At 50.0% G+C, this 16,292-nt stretch overlaps 7 protein-coding genes across 7 annotated transcripts; 2 read left to right on the top strand and 5 right to left on the bottom strand.

Annotated features, from left to right (window-relative positions):
- Positions 1-181: 181 nt before the first annotated feature.
- On the bottom strand, positions 182-1,447 carry ANOM_005945 (chalcone synthase; the record flags this gene model as incomplete). The annotated part of the gene is made up of 3 exons (XM_015551202.1): positions 182-588; positions 637-1,277; positions 1,332-1,447. The coding sequence occupies 3 exons, from the start codon at positions 1,445-1,447 to the stop codon at positions 182-184; spliced, it is 1,164 nt and encodes a 387-aa protein (XP_015407210.1).
- Positions 1,448-1,916: 469 nt separating this feature from the next.
- Positions 1,917-3,898, top strand: ANOM_005944 (AMP dependent ligase/synthetase; the record flags this gene model as incomplete). Its single annotated transcript, XM_015551201.1, has 4 exons — positions 1,917-2,277; positions 2,344-2,634; positions 2,686-3,477; positions 3,525-3,898. 4 exons carry the CDS (start codon positions 1,917-1,919, stop codon positions 3,896-3,898), a joined length of 1,818 nt encoding a protein of 605 aa, XP_015407211.1.
- A 113-nt stretch (positions 3,899-4,011) lies between these two features.
- Positions 4,012-4,983, bottom strand: ANOM_005943 (alpha/beta hydrolase; the record flags this gene model as incomplete). The annotated part of the gene is made up of 2 exons (XM_015551200.1): positions 4,012-4,765; positions 4,826-4,983. The coding sequence occupies 2 exons, from the start codon at positions 4,981-4,983 to the stop codon at positions 4,012-4,014; spliced, it is 912 nt and encodes a 303-aa protein (XP_015407208.1).
- Positions 4,984-5,822: 839 nt separating this feature from the next.
- ANOM_005942 (siderophore iron transporter mirA) lies at positions 5,823-7,920 on the top strand (the record flags this gene model as incomplete). Its single annotated transcript, XM_015551199.1, has 5 exons — positions 5,823-6,061; positions 6,125-6,290; positions 6,348-6,443; positions 6,512-7,209; positions 7,269-7,920. The coding sequence occupies 5 exons, from the start codon at positions 5,823-5,825 to the stop codon at positions 7,918-7,920; spliced, it is 1,851 nt and encodes a 616-aa protein (XP_015407209.1).
- A 567-nt stretch (positions 7,921-8,487) lies between these two features.
- Positions 8,488-9,026, bottom strand: ANOM_005941 (uncharacterized protein; the record flags this gene model as incomplete). The annotated part of the gene is made up of 2 exons (XM_015551198.1): positions 8,488-8,702; positions 8,771-9,026. The coding sequence occupies 2 exons, from the start codon at positions 9,024-9,026 to the stop codon at positions 8,488-8,490; spliced, it is 471 nt and encodes a 156-aa protein (XP_015407204.1).
- Positions 9,027-9,211: 185 nt separating this feature from the next.
- ANOM_005940 (bifunctional P-450:NADPH-P450 reductase) lies at positions 9,212-12,026 on the bottom strand (the record flags this gene model as incomplete). Its single annotated transcript, XM_015551197.1, has 6 exons — positions 9,212-9,409; positions 9,462-10,838; positions 10,891-11,574; positions 11,625-11,705; positions 11,739-11,857; positions 11,912-12,026. 6 exons carry the CDS (start codon positions 12,024-12,026, stop codon positions 9,212-9,214), a joined length of 2,574 nt encoding a protein of 857 aa, XP_015407217.1.
- Positions 12,027-13,583: 1,557 nt separating this feature from the next.
- On the bottom strand, positions 13,584-13,933 carry ANOM_005939 (uncharacterized protein; the record flags this gene model as incomplete). The annotated part of the gene is made up of 3 exons (XM_015551196.1): positions 13,584-13,629; positions 13,695-13,723; positions 13,775-13,933. The coding sequence occupies 3 exons, from the start codon at positions 13,931-13,933 to the stop codon at positions 13,584-13,586; spliced, it is 234 nt and encodes a 77-aa protein (XP_015407206.1).
- Between the last annotated feature and the right edge of the window lie 2,359 nt (positions 13,934-16,292).

Raw genomic sequence — 16,292 nt, 5'->3', positions numbered from 1 at the left:
CCGGCTTAGCAGAATATATAACGGCGGAAATGGTTAATATGACGGCCGGAGTCGAAGACTACATCGACACGATGGACGGATGGAGTATACGAGATTCATAGACTTATTATATGCTATCAATCACCATAGGATTTCACCGAATGACACCGACTAGTAGTCTGCTGATGAAGCAGCCAACTAGTCAATGGACTGACCCGCATGATGGCTTCGTAAGGACCATTATCTCCACAGTTATATCAGCGCCAAAGGCCGCAGCGATCACCTTGGAACGACCGGGCGATCCCTCTCGATATCCCCGTGCCAGCTGATGCAGGATACTAAGAACAGTCACTGAACTGGTATTGCCTGCATTTCTGTAACACTTATAGCTCATTTGTAAGTGATCATCAGCTGAAAGTCCTAAAGCGTTCTCAGCAGCAGTCAGGATCGCCTGACCTCCAGGATGCAAAGCCCAGTCGTATGTAGTAGGGTCGAAGTTGGACTCTTCCAGGCGAAGAGAGGGACAATTGCTAATGAGGTTCCCGAATGAAGGTGGCAAGGCGGCCTGGACGAGTCTCGGGACTTGCTTGGAGATTATTGGCATGATGCCTGGCTTCCATTAGTAGAGTTAGCAAGACATATATGGGCCGTCCTTACCTGTAGGAGTGCACTGAATCCCGATATTTCCTGCTTCATCCAGAAGCGTTGACTGAGCACCTTGGATATTCCATATAGCCTCTCTTTCACTTTCCTTGACACCGATCCCATTGCTGAGTACCAGTGCGCCGGCACCATCTCCGAACAAGGTCGGGGCAAGATTAGGTATTGAATCCCTTGCAACAGTGTCCAACCAACCCTTGATATAAACAGTCTGGGTCTCAGCGGCGACCACAAGAGCACGGGCCGGCTTGCCTTGTTGTGTTGCGCCAAGCAGAAGGTCGTATGCTGTACGCAGCATCGCCACGCTGCCAGCGCAAGTGACCCCATTCACCAATGTGCGACGAACATGTTTGGCGAGCCCTAGTTCCTGACAGAGTGTGCAGTCGAATCCAGGGCTGGACGTACTTGTGCAGGTCATAGCAACCACGTGGGTGATGTCCATCGCATTGCCGCCCCAGTCTGCGATGGCTTGCGTCGCCGCGAGTGTTGCTAGCGGGATGCCATACTGTTTGAACATACTATCACATTCGGAGTTCGTCAAGATGTAGTCTTGGAGCCATATGGGATAGTCTGTCGGTAGGATGCTGTAGCGGTTCTCGATTTTCGTCCTCTCGTTGATTTCAATTAACTTCAATAGCCTAATTGAAGAGTACAGGTTAGCCTGTGTAGTGACCGCGGTATGAGACGCTCACGCGACATTGTCTTCGTAGCAGTTGGTTACTATTTTAGGGACAAACTCCGGCCCAAGCTTGTGTTGGGGGTACTGAAGTCCAGTGCCCACTACGGAGACCAGAGGAGACGGAGGCATTATGGAGGAAGATGACAACGGACGTGTAGATGAGAATGAGCGCTGCTCATTTACGATCGTCGCTCTTTGCGTTGGCTCAATATATTTTCATGGTCAAAGTGAGAGCAGGCAAGTTTGGAACTATGACGGGCGGCATGCTAAGGACTTCAGTTCAAGGTCATAACCATGGTTTGCTCTGTTTCCTGTCTTTGTTGGGAAGTGATGGGCGTGTGCCATAAAACCCCGCGATGATTCCACGGTTCAAGCTTGATGAAGCTGTGGTAGTGACAAGGATCTCTAGATGATGACGACCGCAATCATGATATAAACTTGATGGGGAATAATCGACCCATGGTCGCTCGAAGCCACGGAATCTTCATATACCTCGGTTTTAGCATATGATAGCGTGGACAATATATTTAACAACAGGGGAAGAATTATACCTGAGGTACATCTCTTACAATCTACTGTTTAGTTCCTTTATGATACTATGGAAGCAAACGGTATTCCGCGAGCATTCGTGAGAGGGCCTACAGAGCCACCACTTTATTCGAAAACCTTTGGCCAGTTGCTCGATGAGCAGGCAGCGATTCACGGCAAGAGACGTGCAATATTATCGCCATGGCAGGGAATAAACCTCTCCTACGATGAACTAGCACAACGGAGCAAGCATGTCGCCAAAGCCTTATTGGGGATGGGCTTGGCACACGGTGATTGTGTCGGTATCATGGCTGGCAATTCATGCCAGCATATCGAAGTACTTATGGGAGGGGCACGCATCGGATGTCCTGTCGTGTCTCTGCATAGCACATACACCCCTGAGGAGCTGAAGAGGGCCGTACGGAAAACCTGTAAGTTACTCAAGGCTGAAATATTCAGGCGTAGTCACCGCTCAACGATAAACTGATACAAGAAAGCATGCAAGCTCCTCTTCATCGCATCTCAAATCGGCCGTCGAGACCTCTCCGCTCATGTAGAAATGGCGAAGGATTGGTTGTCGTCAGGCGCACTCCCAAATCTACGTGGGGTCCTTACTATCGGACAGAGTGACTATGATGGCTATGCTCAGGGCCTACACACGTACGAGGCCCTCTTTTCCGAGTACAAAGAAGGTGTAACGGCGCCTGAGGTCGATGCAACATTTCTGCTCGACTTGGCAGAGAAGGCCGTGACACCCGACGACGTGGTTCGCTTCGAGTTTACCTCTGGTTAGCTCTTTCATAACTTCCCAGATCTATTCGGTTAACCAGTGCACACAGGTACCACGGGAAACCCCAAAGCAGGAATGTTAACAGCCACGTATGCACAAACCCTAGCTACAAATGATGAGCCGCCTCTAACTTCAAGTAGTACCCTCCTTGGATGTGGTTTTCTAGTCGGCGACCGCTTAAGCCTTACTCCGAATGATATTATCTGCTCTCCAGCTCCGCTATTCCATAGCTTCACTTTTGTAGTAGGGCTTCTTGCTCCCTTGACACATGGTAGCTCAATTGTTCTCCCGTCGGATCACTTTGCTACACATGCAGTCCTGGAAGCTATACAGAAGCAAGCACCTACTGTCATATTAGGTGTCCCCACCATGTTCGTGGCGGAGTTGGACGCTATGGCCAAAGGACAGGCTGGCACTTCCCTCCGGGCGGCTGTGGTGGGAGGCTCTCCTATGCCGTCCGCGTTGACAAAGAAAATATGTGACGTGATGAACGTAAAGGAGGTCCATGTCGTATATGGGATGACGGAAGCAGGTCTTATATCCATGGGCTCCCTTAATGGGCTAGAGGAGTCGACAGGAATGGTAGGACGCATGATGCCGCATGTCTCTGCAAAGGTCTTGAATAGAAGCGGCGAGGTGGCCAGCCGAGGAGAAAAGGGCGGACTTTATACGAGTGGATACTCATTGCAAAAGGGATACTTTGACGACGAAGAGAAGACGGCGGAGGCGATGACACGGGATAAAGACGGACACATCTGGATGCGCACGGGAGACGAAGCCGTCATTGATGAGAGTGGCTGCTGTCATATTACAGGGAGGATCAAGGATATTATTATTCGAGGTGAGTATCTGATGTTAGTCCCGTTCTGAGAAACATAACTGAAATAGTAGGCGGGGAGAACATCTCCCCCTGGGAAGTCGAGAGTCGACTCGCTTTACATCCGTCAATCAGTGAAGCAAGTGTCTTCGGTCTACCTGATACAAAGTATGGGGAAGTTGTAGGTTGTTTCCTGAAATGTGCGACTGGTGCGGAGAGGCTGTCAAACGAGGAGGTGCAGGGCTGGGTGAGAAAGACTTTAGCCTGGCATAAGGCACCAGTGCACATATTTTGGATCGGAGACCCTGGCGTTGCCGACGACTTCCCGAGAACAGGAAGTGGTAAGCACCAGAAGCATGTCATGAAGAATATTGGGGAAAGACTTATTACTCCAAGAAGTAGCGCATTATGCGACCCCAGGTCGATCTGTGAACTGTGGACATAGTGCAAGAGCCTACATGATATGTATCTATGGGACAGCAGCCGAAAGGTATCGTTGTGTTTTACTTTGTTTTATTAGCAATGATAAGATCACACACTGCATCTAACATAACATAACTACCTGGCCTCCTCTTCTAGTTGTAGAAAATAGAGAATCCCTCCACTCAACGCCGGGCTAATGACACTTCCATGGTCTTCATCCAGATACTCTCTCCTCTCCACAGCACCGAGATGTTGGCTAGCCACGAGCTGTAAATACAACTCATTGCAGTTGTCTACCATACGACGCTTTGCCGCCGAACCAACCCGTCGTTCGTATTTTTCCAGTGGCTCATTGCGCCGGCGCACAGGAAATTGCTCTCGGGTGCCGTATGATAGCCGCAGTATAGGTTGCGTACCCGTCCTGGGTTGTTGTAGGAACTGTGGTAACTTGGTGAGAATATATCGCCCATTCCACCATATCGATGGACTCGCTGCAATATACATATCAAAGCACGTCGGTTGCGTGAAAAGGGTGTTCAATACAAAGAGTCCTCCGTACGAATGACCAAACAGAGCCGACCGAGCAAATCGAACATTAGGGAAGACGGATGAGGCCATAAATGGACGTACAATATGGTTAATAAACGAAAGGAACCGATCTGCACCACCGTACGGTTCCGGTCGAGGCCTGCCGTCGGGCCCTTCAGGCGGAGTATAGTGATCACATGGCGGAGTGAGGTCCAAGGAGCGTTGAGGACTATAGACAGAATCTTTCAAGGGATACCCAATTGCAATAACAATGGTCCCAGGTTTGTTAGGGTTAAGTGACTCTTGTCGCCGAGTGACGTCTGTTGCTGTGAGAAATATCGCATTGCCATCTACGGCGAATCTGCAAGTAAGTACGTTAGTGCCGCCACTTGAAGCAGGATCCACTGGACATTAGACGTACATTACATTCGCGACGGCTGATATATTTGTTTCTCCCCAGGTAAGTGGCCAAGAAACCTCCACCAAGTACGTAGCTTGCGTGCCGGTTGAGACTTCCCAAGCGGCCATGTTCCGGCCAGAGCCGCCATCGGAGGGAGAAAATGTCCACCCTTTCCGCATGGTGATGTAGTATAGAATAGCGAAATTGTTTCTGGCCGGTAGTTAAAGATCAGACCATCGGCAATACCTCGGCGATGTCCGTCAAGATGTGCAGACTCCGTTAGCCAAGCGGTATTTCAACAGGAATTTCGGAGCCAGGAATTCCGCAAAAGAAATTGGACCACGCAAGCTTGAATTTCTTGGCTATTTACCATTGCTCCGTGCCCACTATTACGACCATCTGCCCAATGATGGCTTGCCCTGCGACGCAGCAAGACGCCACATTCCGCGCGGAGCCTCTTGGCATTTATTATCTGATCCTAATCTTTCTCCAGATGGAGCGAGAATGTGACGAGTTCCACTCTAGGCTGTGCCATTGGTTCACAGCGATGGGGTTGTCTGCGTTGGTTCTGACAGACCGAGACTTTATCCATGGCTCAAGGCGCGAAGCACTGCCATTTGAGTGCTTCTTAGGCGCTTCGAAACTGCGAACATGACTCGCTTATCAGCCCGGATCAGATTAGATCCAACAGAGACCCATTTATTTCCTTTTTGGTGGGAACCTCGTGGGATGTTTCCGAATGCGATCTGGATAGGACGACTCAAAGGCAGCCCTACCTGCTTGCCAGATGCTGCAACACGAGGTCCAAGTGGGGTGCCATCGTCCATCAATTTTACGATTCCTTGCTGGACAGACTCAATAAAGTAAAGTTTCCAATGTGAAGCTTATGTTGTCTTGTTTTCCGCTTTTTTGTAGTCTTTCCTGTAGTCTTTCCTGTATTCTTTTTTTCTACTCTTGTCGTTCACGTTCCTCGCCTGTTGTACTCTAGCTTGGCTGGTTCCTACCAAAAGCTTGGGCAATGGACCGAGTTGCAGATACTTCTAAAGAGGCAGAGGACTCAATTGCTCCGCATGCCTCCCATACAATGTCAGAAGCTACAAACCTGGACAAATCCGGCAACCAAATAACCACACAGTCAGCCTCAGTCGACGACGTGGAAAAGCAACCCGATATACAAAGTCTTCAGGCAGGTGTGCAGAGGGCAGAGATACTGCGCAAAGGATGGACGAAGAAAGGTCTATATATGGCCTTTATCGGGTAAGCGATAGACAAATATTACTACGGGGTACAAGTCTTGTTACTGACTTGGATCCTTTCCAGTCTGTTCATCGCAACACTTGCAATCAACTTTGGCGATTACTCCACCCAGGTCTACGTTCCGTACACCACTAGCGCCTTTAAGCAACACTCTGCAATGAGCGCTGCTCGCGTAGTCATGAATATCACGCGCATTGCTTCCTACCCTGTTATTGCGAAGCTTGGGGACGTACGTATGCCATTCTTCTGGAATTATGGCGGTTGACTAATAGTTTGTGTCTGGCAGGTGTTTGGTAGAGCCGAGATGTTTATTCTCGCCATTGCAGCGTCCACTCTTGGCTACGTGATTTACGCCGCTTGCGAAGATATCGCGCAGTATATGGTATTACAAACGCTGCGACAGCTACAAGACTAGTGGTTTTCCATGCTATGCGCTAACTCATTGAACAGGTCGCTGGTATCTTTGAAGCAATCGGATCAACAGGCTACGCACTCACACAGCAAGTTTTCGTCGCCGATGTTACCAACCTCGTCAACCGTGGCATCTGGTCTACCCTCCCCGATTCCCTCACGACAGTCCCCACGTTATACTTGGGCACGATTGTTGCACAGCGCATGCTCGACCATTCGACCTGGCGATGGGGTTGGGGCATGTGGGCCATCATCACGCCAGTCTGCGCCGTGCCTTTGATCGGAACAATGCTAGTCTATCAGCGACGCGCACCAATCAAGGTTCCCATTGCGAAAGCCATGGGCTGGAAGGAAACAGATACGTGGTATCAGCGCGCCTACCGACTCCTCTGGATTGAGCTGGACCTACCGGGTGGTGTCCTCCTGTTGCTCGGACTGGCCCTATTGCTGGTCCCCATCGCCCTGACAGGTTCTAATAACAGCAACGCGTGGCACAAGGGCAACTTCATCGCCATGCTAGTTCTTGGCGTCGTGTTTCTCATTTCGTTCGTCATCTGGGACGCCCGGTTCGCGAAGAAGCCGTTCGTGCCATACCGCATGATCAAACAGCGTACCGTAGCAGCAGCATGTCTCCTTGGTGCACTCGACTTCTTCCACTACTCGGTCTTCTCCGTCTTCTTCACCAGCTACCTCCAAGTCGCTGGACACTTCAACGCCGGCAACGCCACCAGAATCGAGTACGAACCCATCCCTCTCTCTCCCACCTCCACACACCCCCAAACTAACAAAAACACAGCAACTCCCTCCGCGTCGCCTTCCAAGTCTCGGGCATCTTCGCCGCCTTCTTCATGAAATACACCAAACGCTCGCAAATCTGGGTCCTCATCGGCGTGCCCCTCTGCATCCTGGGCATGGGAATCCTCCTGTACCTGGTTGACATGGGCGACGGCCAAACCGGCAACGAAGCAGCCTTCGTGACCGCCAAATCACTCATCGGCATCGGGCGCGGCTTCTACCAAACCGCCGCGCAGGTCTCCGTCCAAGCCGTCGTCTCCCGACAGGAAGTATCGGTCGTGACGGCCGTGTTCTTCGCGTCGATGAGCATCGGCGGCGCCATTGGGACCAGCGTCGCTGGCGCCATTTGGCGCAGTAATCTGCCTCGCAAGCTGAGCCTGTATCTGCCTGATGAGGCGAAGGGCCAGGCGAAGTCGATCTTTGGGTCCATTGTGGTGGCCCAGAAGTATCCTGTGGGTGGTTCGGTGAGACTGGCGATTGATCGCAGTTATCGGGAGTCCCAGCGGCTGTTGGCTATTGCTGCTATTGCGGCGCTTGCGCCTATGCTGGTTATTATGTTCTTTTTGAAGAATGTGCGTTTGGATGAGAGGCAGACTGCGAAGGAGGAGGGGGAGAGAGAGATGGTGGAGCAGAAGAAGGGAGAGGTGGAATGAGATGTTTTTTTTTTAAGCGGCTGGATTGCTAGAGGTCTATCAGGTACTATACCTGACGAGCCATAAGATGCCGGATTTATCATTTTTTGCCTTTTCGGCTGATTCTTAATATTCTCCAAGTCCTAAAATGGCTGCACACCAAAATCTGTGTATATCTTCGCAGCTCCAGGGCGTAACCCTCTTCTCGATACCCCATGGGGCCCCTCCATATTAATTCGAATGGACGCATGTGGAGTTAGGGATTTCCCCTGTCACATATGCAGATACAAAATTTAGTTTGCGACCATAGAGAGGGCATACGGAGTGGTCAAAATCGGTGACAACTGGGGAGCAACTGCAGCCTTACAGGAGATACATAGCTCCGTGCTTTGTGAGAGAAGGCGTGAAAAAACAAGGGAGTAGTCAGATAGAGACGCAGCAGCGAAACAGCATGGAAGAATATCCCCACGGTCGAAAGTGGAAGAACTTCACGATATAGTTATATGGAGTCTATAGATTTGGGTCCGATTAGGACCTCACTAGGCAAATCGCCTGCATGCTAACTACAGACACTAGGATCACCACATTCTAATCAAAAACATCAGTCACATACCGCACATTCCGAACCGCTTCAAACCTCGCCCTGACCCCATCCTCATCCTTACCCTCAGCCTCAGCCTCAACCAAAATATTAACAATCGCCTCCCTAACCCCGTCTCCAACACCCCTAGAGCCACAAACAAAAGTCTTCCCCCCCATCCCCCAAAGCTCCATAACATCTCTCTCTCTCTCCACACCCGGTCCTGCACGTATCTGCACCCCTCACTCGCCTCGGAACATCTACTAAACGCTCTATAAACCTCGACCGCACCAGCCTGCTCCCACTCTGTCAGCTCCACAGCATACAAATCATCCTGCTCCGGCGACCGCGCCCCGAAGAACAGGGCCGCGGGTGCTAGCGTCTGGCCCTGCGCGAGGAGGAGAGCGCGCTCCTGGATGAAACCGCGGAAGGGGGCGATGCCGGTTCCGGCTGCGATGCAGATAATGGGGGTTTGGGATTGGTTCTCGGGCAGGCGGAATGGGGCCTGGGGGTGACGGATGGAGACGGCGAGGACGTCGCCTTTCATGAGCGAGGCGAGGTAGGACGAGGCCACGCCGATGTGGCGCTTGGCCGGACAAGGCGGGTTTGTCGAGGATGGTGAACGTTAGGGTTGCGTGGTTGGGGTTGGAGAGTGGGGAGGAGGAGATTGAGCTGTGGGTTACATATTACTTAGTTTTTGTGCCTTGGGTGGAGTTTGGGTTGGGGAACTCACTATTGTCGGACTCGCATGGGCGGCATCATGGAGAGGAATGAGCCGAGCGAGAGGGTCACGGACGGATAGCGCTCGAGGAGGTCGAGCACGGAGACGGTTTTGGCGCTGATTTCTTCGGTGTAGACCTCTGTGGCGAGGTGGCTGAGTTCGGCTTTGGTCCGCTCGTCTTGCGCTGCTTCGGCTAGCGAGTGGATGTTCTGGTGATTTGGGGTTAGCTGGGTGGTTTCTGGGTGATGAGGGTGAACATACACGTTTCGTGGCTGGTTGCGCCAGCTCGATGTACGAGCTGAGAATGTCATACGCGGATACCGACTCGTTGGACGGAAGAGATGTCTGTCCTTTGGTAGTGATGGTGATATATGCGTCCCGGGCGAGACCAAAGCGGCGCATGGCTCGGTGAACATTCTCTTTAGGATTGACAGGCAAGACGGCGAGGTAATCACCTGGTTGATATGACAAGCCTTCTGGTAAGCGGATCTCGATATGTCTCTTGACGGATTCCTCGCCGGTTGACAAGTCCCACGCGTCGACAACGATGGCTTCTTGAAGGTCTTGTCGCAGGGTCAGTAGTCGTGGAGTTGACACCGTTGCGTCCACCGGGGCCGCTTTGCCCATGCTGTCTGCAGCAACGCTATAACGTTCAGCCAATGCTGGCCACAAGATCTCGTCCTCCCAAGTCTCAAAGCTGGTGAAGATGTCCCCGTTCGCGGCATCCGCCAGTCCGATTTCCGCCACACGGCTCGCACCTGCTCGTTCAAAGGTCGTGTCCACAAGCTTCGGGATACGGTGGAAGGTCTGTGCCCACTCATGGTTTCCACAGCCGAATACGGCGTAAGTCAAGTCCTTCAAGGGACTCTCTTCCTCATTCAGGCCATCCATCCAAGACACAAACCGGGCAGCATTATCGGGCGGCTGGCCTTCGTACGATGCGGTGATGATGACGATGGGTCGATCAGTCGGCAATGCCTCAAAGCCGCCGTCCATAGAATCAACCGCCGATGCGTGGAACCCATGCGAAGCAGCGTCAGCCGCGAGACGCTGCGCCAATGCCTCGCAAGTGCCAGTGTTCGAGCCATAAAGAATAGTCAGAGGAAGCCCTGTCCCAGCACCAGCATCGCCATTAGACGCCGAGAGTTGCTTCCCCCCGATAGGGGCCTCGATGCCCGCTAGGCGACGCTCAAGTTGCGTTGGCGACATGTTGCCACGCAGTTTGGCGGTCATGAAGAAATCCTTTGGCTTGATGGTGAGCGTCTGCTTAATATCGAGCTTGTAGTCTGGATCAGCGTGTTCAAAGTCGAAGTTTTGGAGCAACATGGCCATCACCAGTAATGCCTCCTGCCAGGCAAATGGGCGACCAATGCATGCCCGCATGCCATTGCCGAACGGCTTCCAGCAGTTAGGAAATTCGCGGGTCAGCCGGTTGAAGTTATCGTCTAACATTCTCTCTGGCTTGAACTCATTGGCATCCTCACCGTAGACAGCGGGATCTAGGTGTGATTTCGTCAACAGACTGACGATGGTCTCTCCCTTTTTGACGGCATATTTGCCTCCAATAAGCGTATCTTCATATGCCTCGACCGTGAATAAAGGAATAGTGGCGTTGATACGCAGCGTCTCACGAAGAATCTAACCATACACGGTCAATGACACCCGCTCTCCAATACGAAGATGGACTTACCGCAGCAATATAGGGAAGCTTGGACATATGCTCAACCTTGATAGTCCCTTCACCGACCACGTCATCCACCTCCTGCCGCGCCTTGCGGTAAATCTCTGGATACTTCAAAAGCTGATAGAACGCAAACGACAACAACCCCGAGGTGGTCTCATGACCCGCAATCAGGAAGGTAATCAGATTGTCCATGATACTCTCATCCGTCATACTTTGCCCGGTCTTCGAATCGACCCCCTCCAACATAGCTGTCAGGAGATCCCTTCGCTCACTCTTATGGGCCTTCCGCGACTTCAGCACACCCTCCGCCGTCTTCCGCAAAATCTGAATATCAGCCTCATACTTCTCGTCTTGGCTCCTGTAGAATATCGACGGCAACGGAAGTCTTCTCGGCCGCTCCCCAGACATCGTGAGAAAGTCGCCCATGGCTTCGATAAACGGGTGCAGCTCTGGCGAGTAGTAGCTGTTGAACCGGAAGCCCATGGAGCACAGCGCCAGGGTATCCAGCGTGAGGCGAGTGAAATCGTCTGTCACCATGATCGGGGTCTCTGGTCCATACCGAGCCCACTTCAGCGCCAGTTGCGTGGCGATGTCGTGCATTTCATCGAACATGCTCTGGATGGATAGCGGTCCGAATGCTGGCATGAGTACTCGATGGGCAATACCCCAGTTGACTTCGCCTTCTCTAGCCTGTACGGAGCGATTAGTTGAGTCCTCTCCCCACCATCAACTGAACCTACTGTGAAGAGACCATCGTGTACACCATTTCTGACTTCCTGATTTTCAGTAACACGGCCTTGATCAGCATCGAACCAGTGCCACTGTGCTTATCAGGTATTTCACATGGAACTTACACTCAACGCCGAATTCACCGACTTCTTGAATCGTTTTTCATCGCACACTTCATTCACCAACTCATATGTAGAAATGAAAACTGTGGTTCGGCCGGGGAAACGCAAGCGATAGATTTCACCTTATCGAGAGGTTCAGCATATATCCATAGCTATCTCCCTGGCGTAGCGCATACCAAGCTCATCAGCAAGTCCTACCATTGACCCTAGGGGAAATTCAGGGTTTACATCCTTGATATTTCCCAAGAGCGGCAAGCCTTGGGGCTCTGGAATGGGAGTTGAGCCCTCCATCCTGTCGAAAGTGGGTAAGTAAATAGACGCCGAAACGCTCAGCAGGAATCAACCTGGATAAGAGGCAAAGGAGAAAAAGAAAATATATAAAAAGGCTACAGCGGCGCTGTCACAATTATATAAAACATGATGTGGACCGACCCCAGAAATAACGCCTGTTGTTAAAAAAGCTTCAGCCTCGGCCGAATAGTAAGGGTACTCAATGGGAGCCATTGATTGGACGGTTCAGGATAAGAATCCTAATCGATCATGATAGGAATGCACATCAATGATCAGTAAACAGAAATTCCGCGCTAGTTCGGTTCCACTATCGTTCTTGATCGTTTCGAGGATCCACCGGGACCTAAATACGGGATGAGAAGCGTAATGCTTAAACCGAGTTAGGCTGCACCTCCGACAGGCCAAGAAAAGCGCCGAAGGGGCATTTTCTCTTATGCGATGATATATGCATGTTATGTAGATATTGTGCTGCTGAGATATTATAGCTTCTCTCAACAAGTTGGCTAGTGCATATTACATTTATACTATCGCGTGAGCCTCATTTGGGGGGCTCATCGCTCCAGAATAAGAAACTCTGTGGTTGATAGTAGCTGATTGATCTTTTTTCTTTGAACATGATAACAGGAACTGCCACAATCTGACCTAATCGCGGAATTAGTACCTTATTTCCTGCCATTGATACTCTATATGAACTTGCGAAATTTTTTCATGGTATAATTTGATCAAGATAACGGGATCCGTAGCGGGTTGTGAGCATTCGCCCGATGTGGCGCTAGGGCCGAGCTCGGGTCGGCGTGAATGGCGATGGAACCACACATGCAACTACGAACGAAGAGTCCCCTCGGTTGAAAGAACTAACTTATGTTCATATATTGTAATCAATGGCTTAAGAGATTTTATTTCTTTCCTATTTGGCAGACCACAGATGCATGACGTATAGGAGACTGCTAGTGTCCTAATAACGACAATGACTCCCTCAGTTGTCTCTGTCGCGATCAAGAACTATATCTATCCGAGCTTCAATTATCCTACACCGGAAGGTGAACTCTAGTTACTAATGGAACTTGTAGCATAGTCGTTTTCCTGCAAATACTGAATATATCGGGTCATACACTGGTTGATTGAGGAGAGTGTATGTTCGCCGATCTCCTTCATTCGCGTTTCGGTTGGCTATGGCCAGGTAAGAGAGGGGATACAGTTACAGGAACATAATGGCTTTAGTGATGATATAGAGAGAATATCGGATTTCATACCAGGAAGAAAGTTCGCAGGCCACATGAACCCTTTCAGGCACTCAGAAACCGCACTTAGCCGTACCGTCCCATTTGCTGTATAATTCAGTCCTGGCTGGGTTTGCTGTTGTCGCTTCCCTCGTTGGTGGCATTGCTTCCCGAATTATTGATATGACCCCCAATTTGAGCACGTGCAATTTTTGGATCATATCCACCTTGTCTTCCAGCAAGCGGCGGAAAGAATTTGAAGGTCCCATTGACGTGCACGTGTACAGAGCCAATTTGCATTCCAGCAGTGGTAGCGAGCCCTATTGTGATGCCCATCTCATGGGTCACTCTTGTCTTTGGATGAAAAGTGAGCCCTAGCACCCCTAAGTAGCTGTGTTAGCGGAGAAGGAATATATTCATGGAAGGTTGAAGGGAGGGAGATTCATACTGAATTATGGCAATAATAATTCTTGGATCCTTCAAAACAATCAGCCACATGTGGAGCTATAAAAAGACCGGCCCACTTACGGCTTTCTCTATGGCATCTGTCACTCTCCTGGCGGACCTTTCCCACGCTGGTCCTGTGAGTCCATTACTGACGAGGATATCATCTGGACTAACACCACCAACGAACTGAATCAGCATTTTGGTCGTAGTCTGGAGACCCCGAACAAAGTTTCGGCTCATATTGGTTCGGAGAGAGAATAGAATGTGGTGGTCAATGAGGATCTTAAATGACAGATATAGATCAAAATCTGGTTAGAATTAGGAATCACCAGGTAGCGCACCAGCAAGGTGATGAATACCCACAGTATGAGGTTCCTATGGCTTTGTGAATGATTATGACTGAGGTCGTCTTGCGCCCACCATGACAGATTTCACTTCCATAGGTTCCTTCAGTGAATTGTAGCATGCTGTGAAGATAGCTAGGGTCACCAGCCTGGACAGGAGCTGGTTTTGGAGCACTTTGACATAAGCCGAGCCACAGCATACCTCCTTGTCGTTAGTTGTCGTCATGCTCAGGCCTATTTACATTCACTTTCCTGAAAGATAAACCTCTTTGCGATTTCACACTGGACCAACAGGGCGCTACAAGGACTATGCAAACGGGCTTTTCTGGTGGATATGGCATATCTCTTGCCTTCTGTGCCTTTTCGGTGTATAGTGAGACTTTGCCTTCCATAAGGGGGCACCTTCTTGCATAAACAGTTTCCGAATACTGTCCACCTCAGACCGGATTTTCCGGCTCTTCCGCCGCCTTCAACTAAAAGCACTTCTTGACCTTCGTTTGGTCATCTTAACTCGTGCTTCCCCAAAAGTCACACCATACTCACTGCATGTCTCTTTCCTATGATAATGGTACGATTGTCCTTACGCGCATTCCCACGGATTATTTCCGATGCGAAGACGCATGTATGCCCTCCTCTTCGCATTGGAACCTCGAGATATAGTCTTCGAGTATGCCCCCAGCCACCATCCACGATGACCGACTGCAGGAGAACGTCGTCCTCGACACCAGTTCCAGCCAAGCCCCCCGTATTCCCTACTTCAGGATTTGATGTTATTGATGCAAGCGATAGGGTGCAAGAGGAGATGTTGCCGACTTACTCTCCCGATAAGTATTATCCTATTCACATCGAAGAACTCCTGGACGCTCGATATCAAGTGCTCGTGAAGTTGGGGTACGGTGTATCATCGACTGTCTGGCTTTGTCGTGACTTGGCGTATGTTGCCATCCTTTCTCATTGCGAATGCTGTCTATGAACTATACCAGATCTCTGCGCTGAGCTTCCGCTAGTGATTCTAAATATGTTGCTTTAAAGGTCTACGTTCACGGTATCGAGAGGGACCACGAACTTAGAATCTATAACCACATAAACTCTGTTCGGACGGATCGTAAAGGCAGGTCTTTTATCCACAAATTGCTGGGCCACTTCTATATTGAGGGTCCTCGCGGCAAACTACATATTCTCCATACTAGGTGAATCGTTCAAATACAAATTTGTTCCTGCTATAGGTACGCGACAGGATGCTGTCGCTTAGGAATGGATCCCTCTGGAAATACATATGATGTTTATCATAGTTGTTTAGAACACGTATTATCATCGCCAGATATCAAAACAAAGGCTAGTTTTTCTGGAAAAGTAGTGTCTTCGTACTCACACTCACTTATCCAGCTACAGCAATCAAATGAAGCATATCGGAAACGGGGTTAAATGGCATGTGAAGAGCCCAATGTGAATATATTCATGGATGTCGAGTGTTGCGCATATGAACTATAATTTCCCAGGACATAGGCACATTGCGAAGAAATCTGGACTGGTGTTTAATGCAAATGACTTGGCTGTATTGAACAGATATCAACGTTGCTTAGGGCTATCTCCTCGCATGTGGAACCTCAATCAAAACATAGCGGTACTAATGCGGAAAAGGAAATATCAACAAACCTACCAATTATCTCTTCAGTTCCATGGGAATTCTTCTATGTCGCACGGAGTACCCCCGGGCTACCGTCTATAGACCTAAATTAGGTGCCCCCTATCGGATCACGCCAAGGGATCTTCAATATAGACCCGTGGTAATATTAGATCTAGACAGCTTGATCGACCCACTCCTTCCTGGGTTGATGGGCCGTATAGAACTGTATTGTTCGATGTTGAACGACTGCAGATTTCTATATTAATGTCTTCCATGGAAAACAAGATTTTACACTCTCGGCCGTTAATCTGCTGATCCAGAAAGTAGAATCCTACGAAATGCTATTCGAGAAACCAAAGACTTGCTATACCCTTGAATCTGTCAATCGTATAAGATTATGTGGGCACAGTAATAGGTTGCGGTGAAATATCATTCTAGAGAACCTTTGCTGGTATGTAATGAATCAAAGCCGACGCACCTCGTCTATATGCATCGGTGTACGGCGTGGATCCCATGAAGTGTCTTGATTGCTGACAGCTGTTGCCTCGATAAACTCGCCGGGGACCTTTGGTGAATGAGCTAGGGATACTCCGCCACCTACATAACTTGTCAACCCGCACCAAAGCCC

Source organism: Aspergillus nomiae (genome assembly GCF_001204775.2).
Source record: "Aspergillus nomiae NRRL 13137 chromosome Unknown contig00121, whole genome shotgun sequence".
NCBI lineage: Eukaryota > Fungi > Ascomycota > Eurotiomycetes > Eurotiales > Aspergillaceae > Aspergillus > Aspergillus nomiae.
Note: the sequence above shows the minus strand (reverse complement) of the source record. Positions and strands in the feature narration are given on the sequence as shown.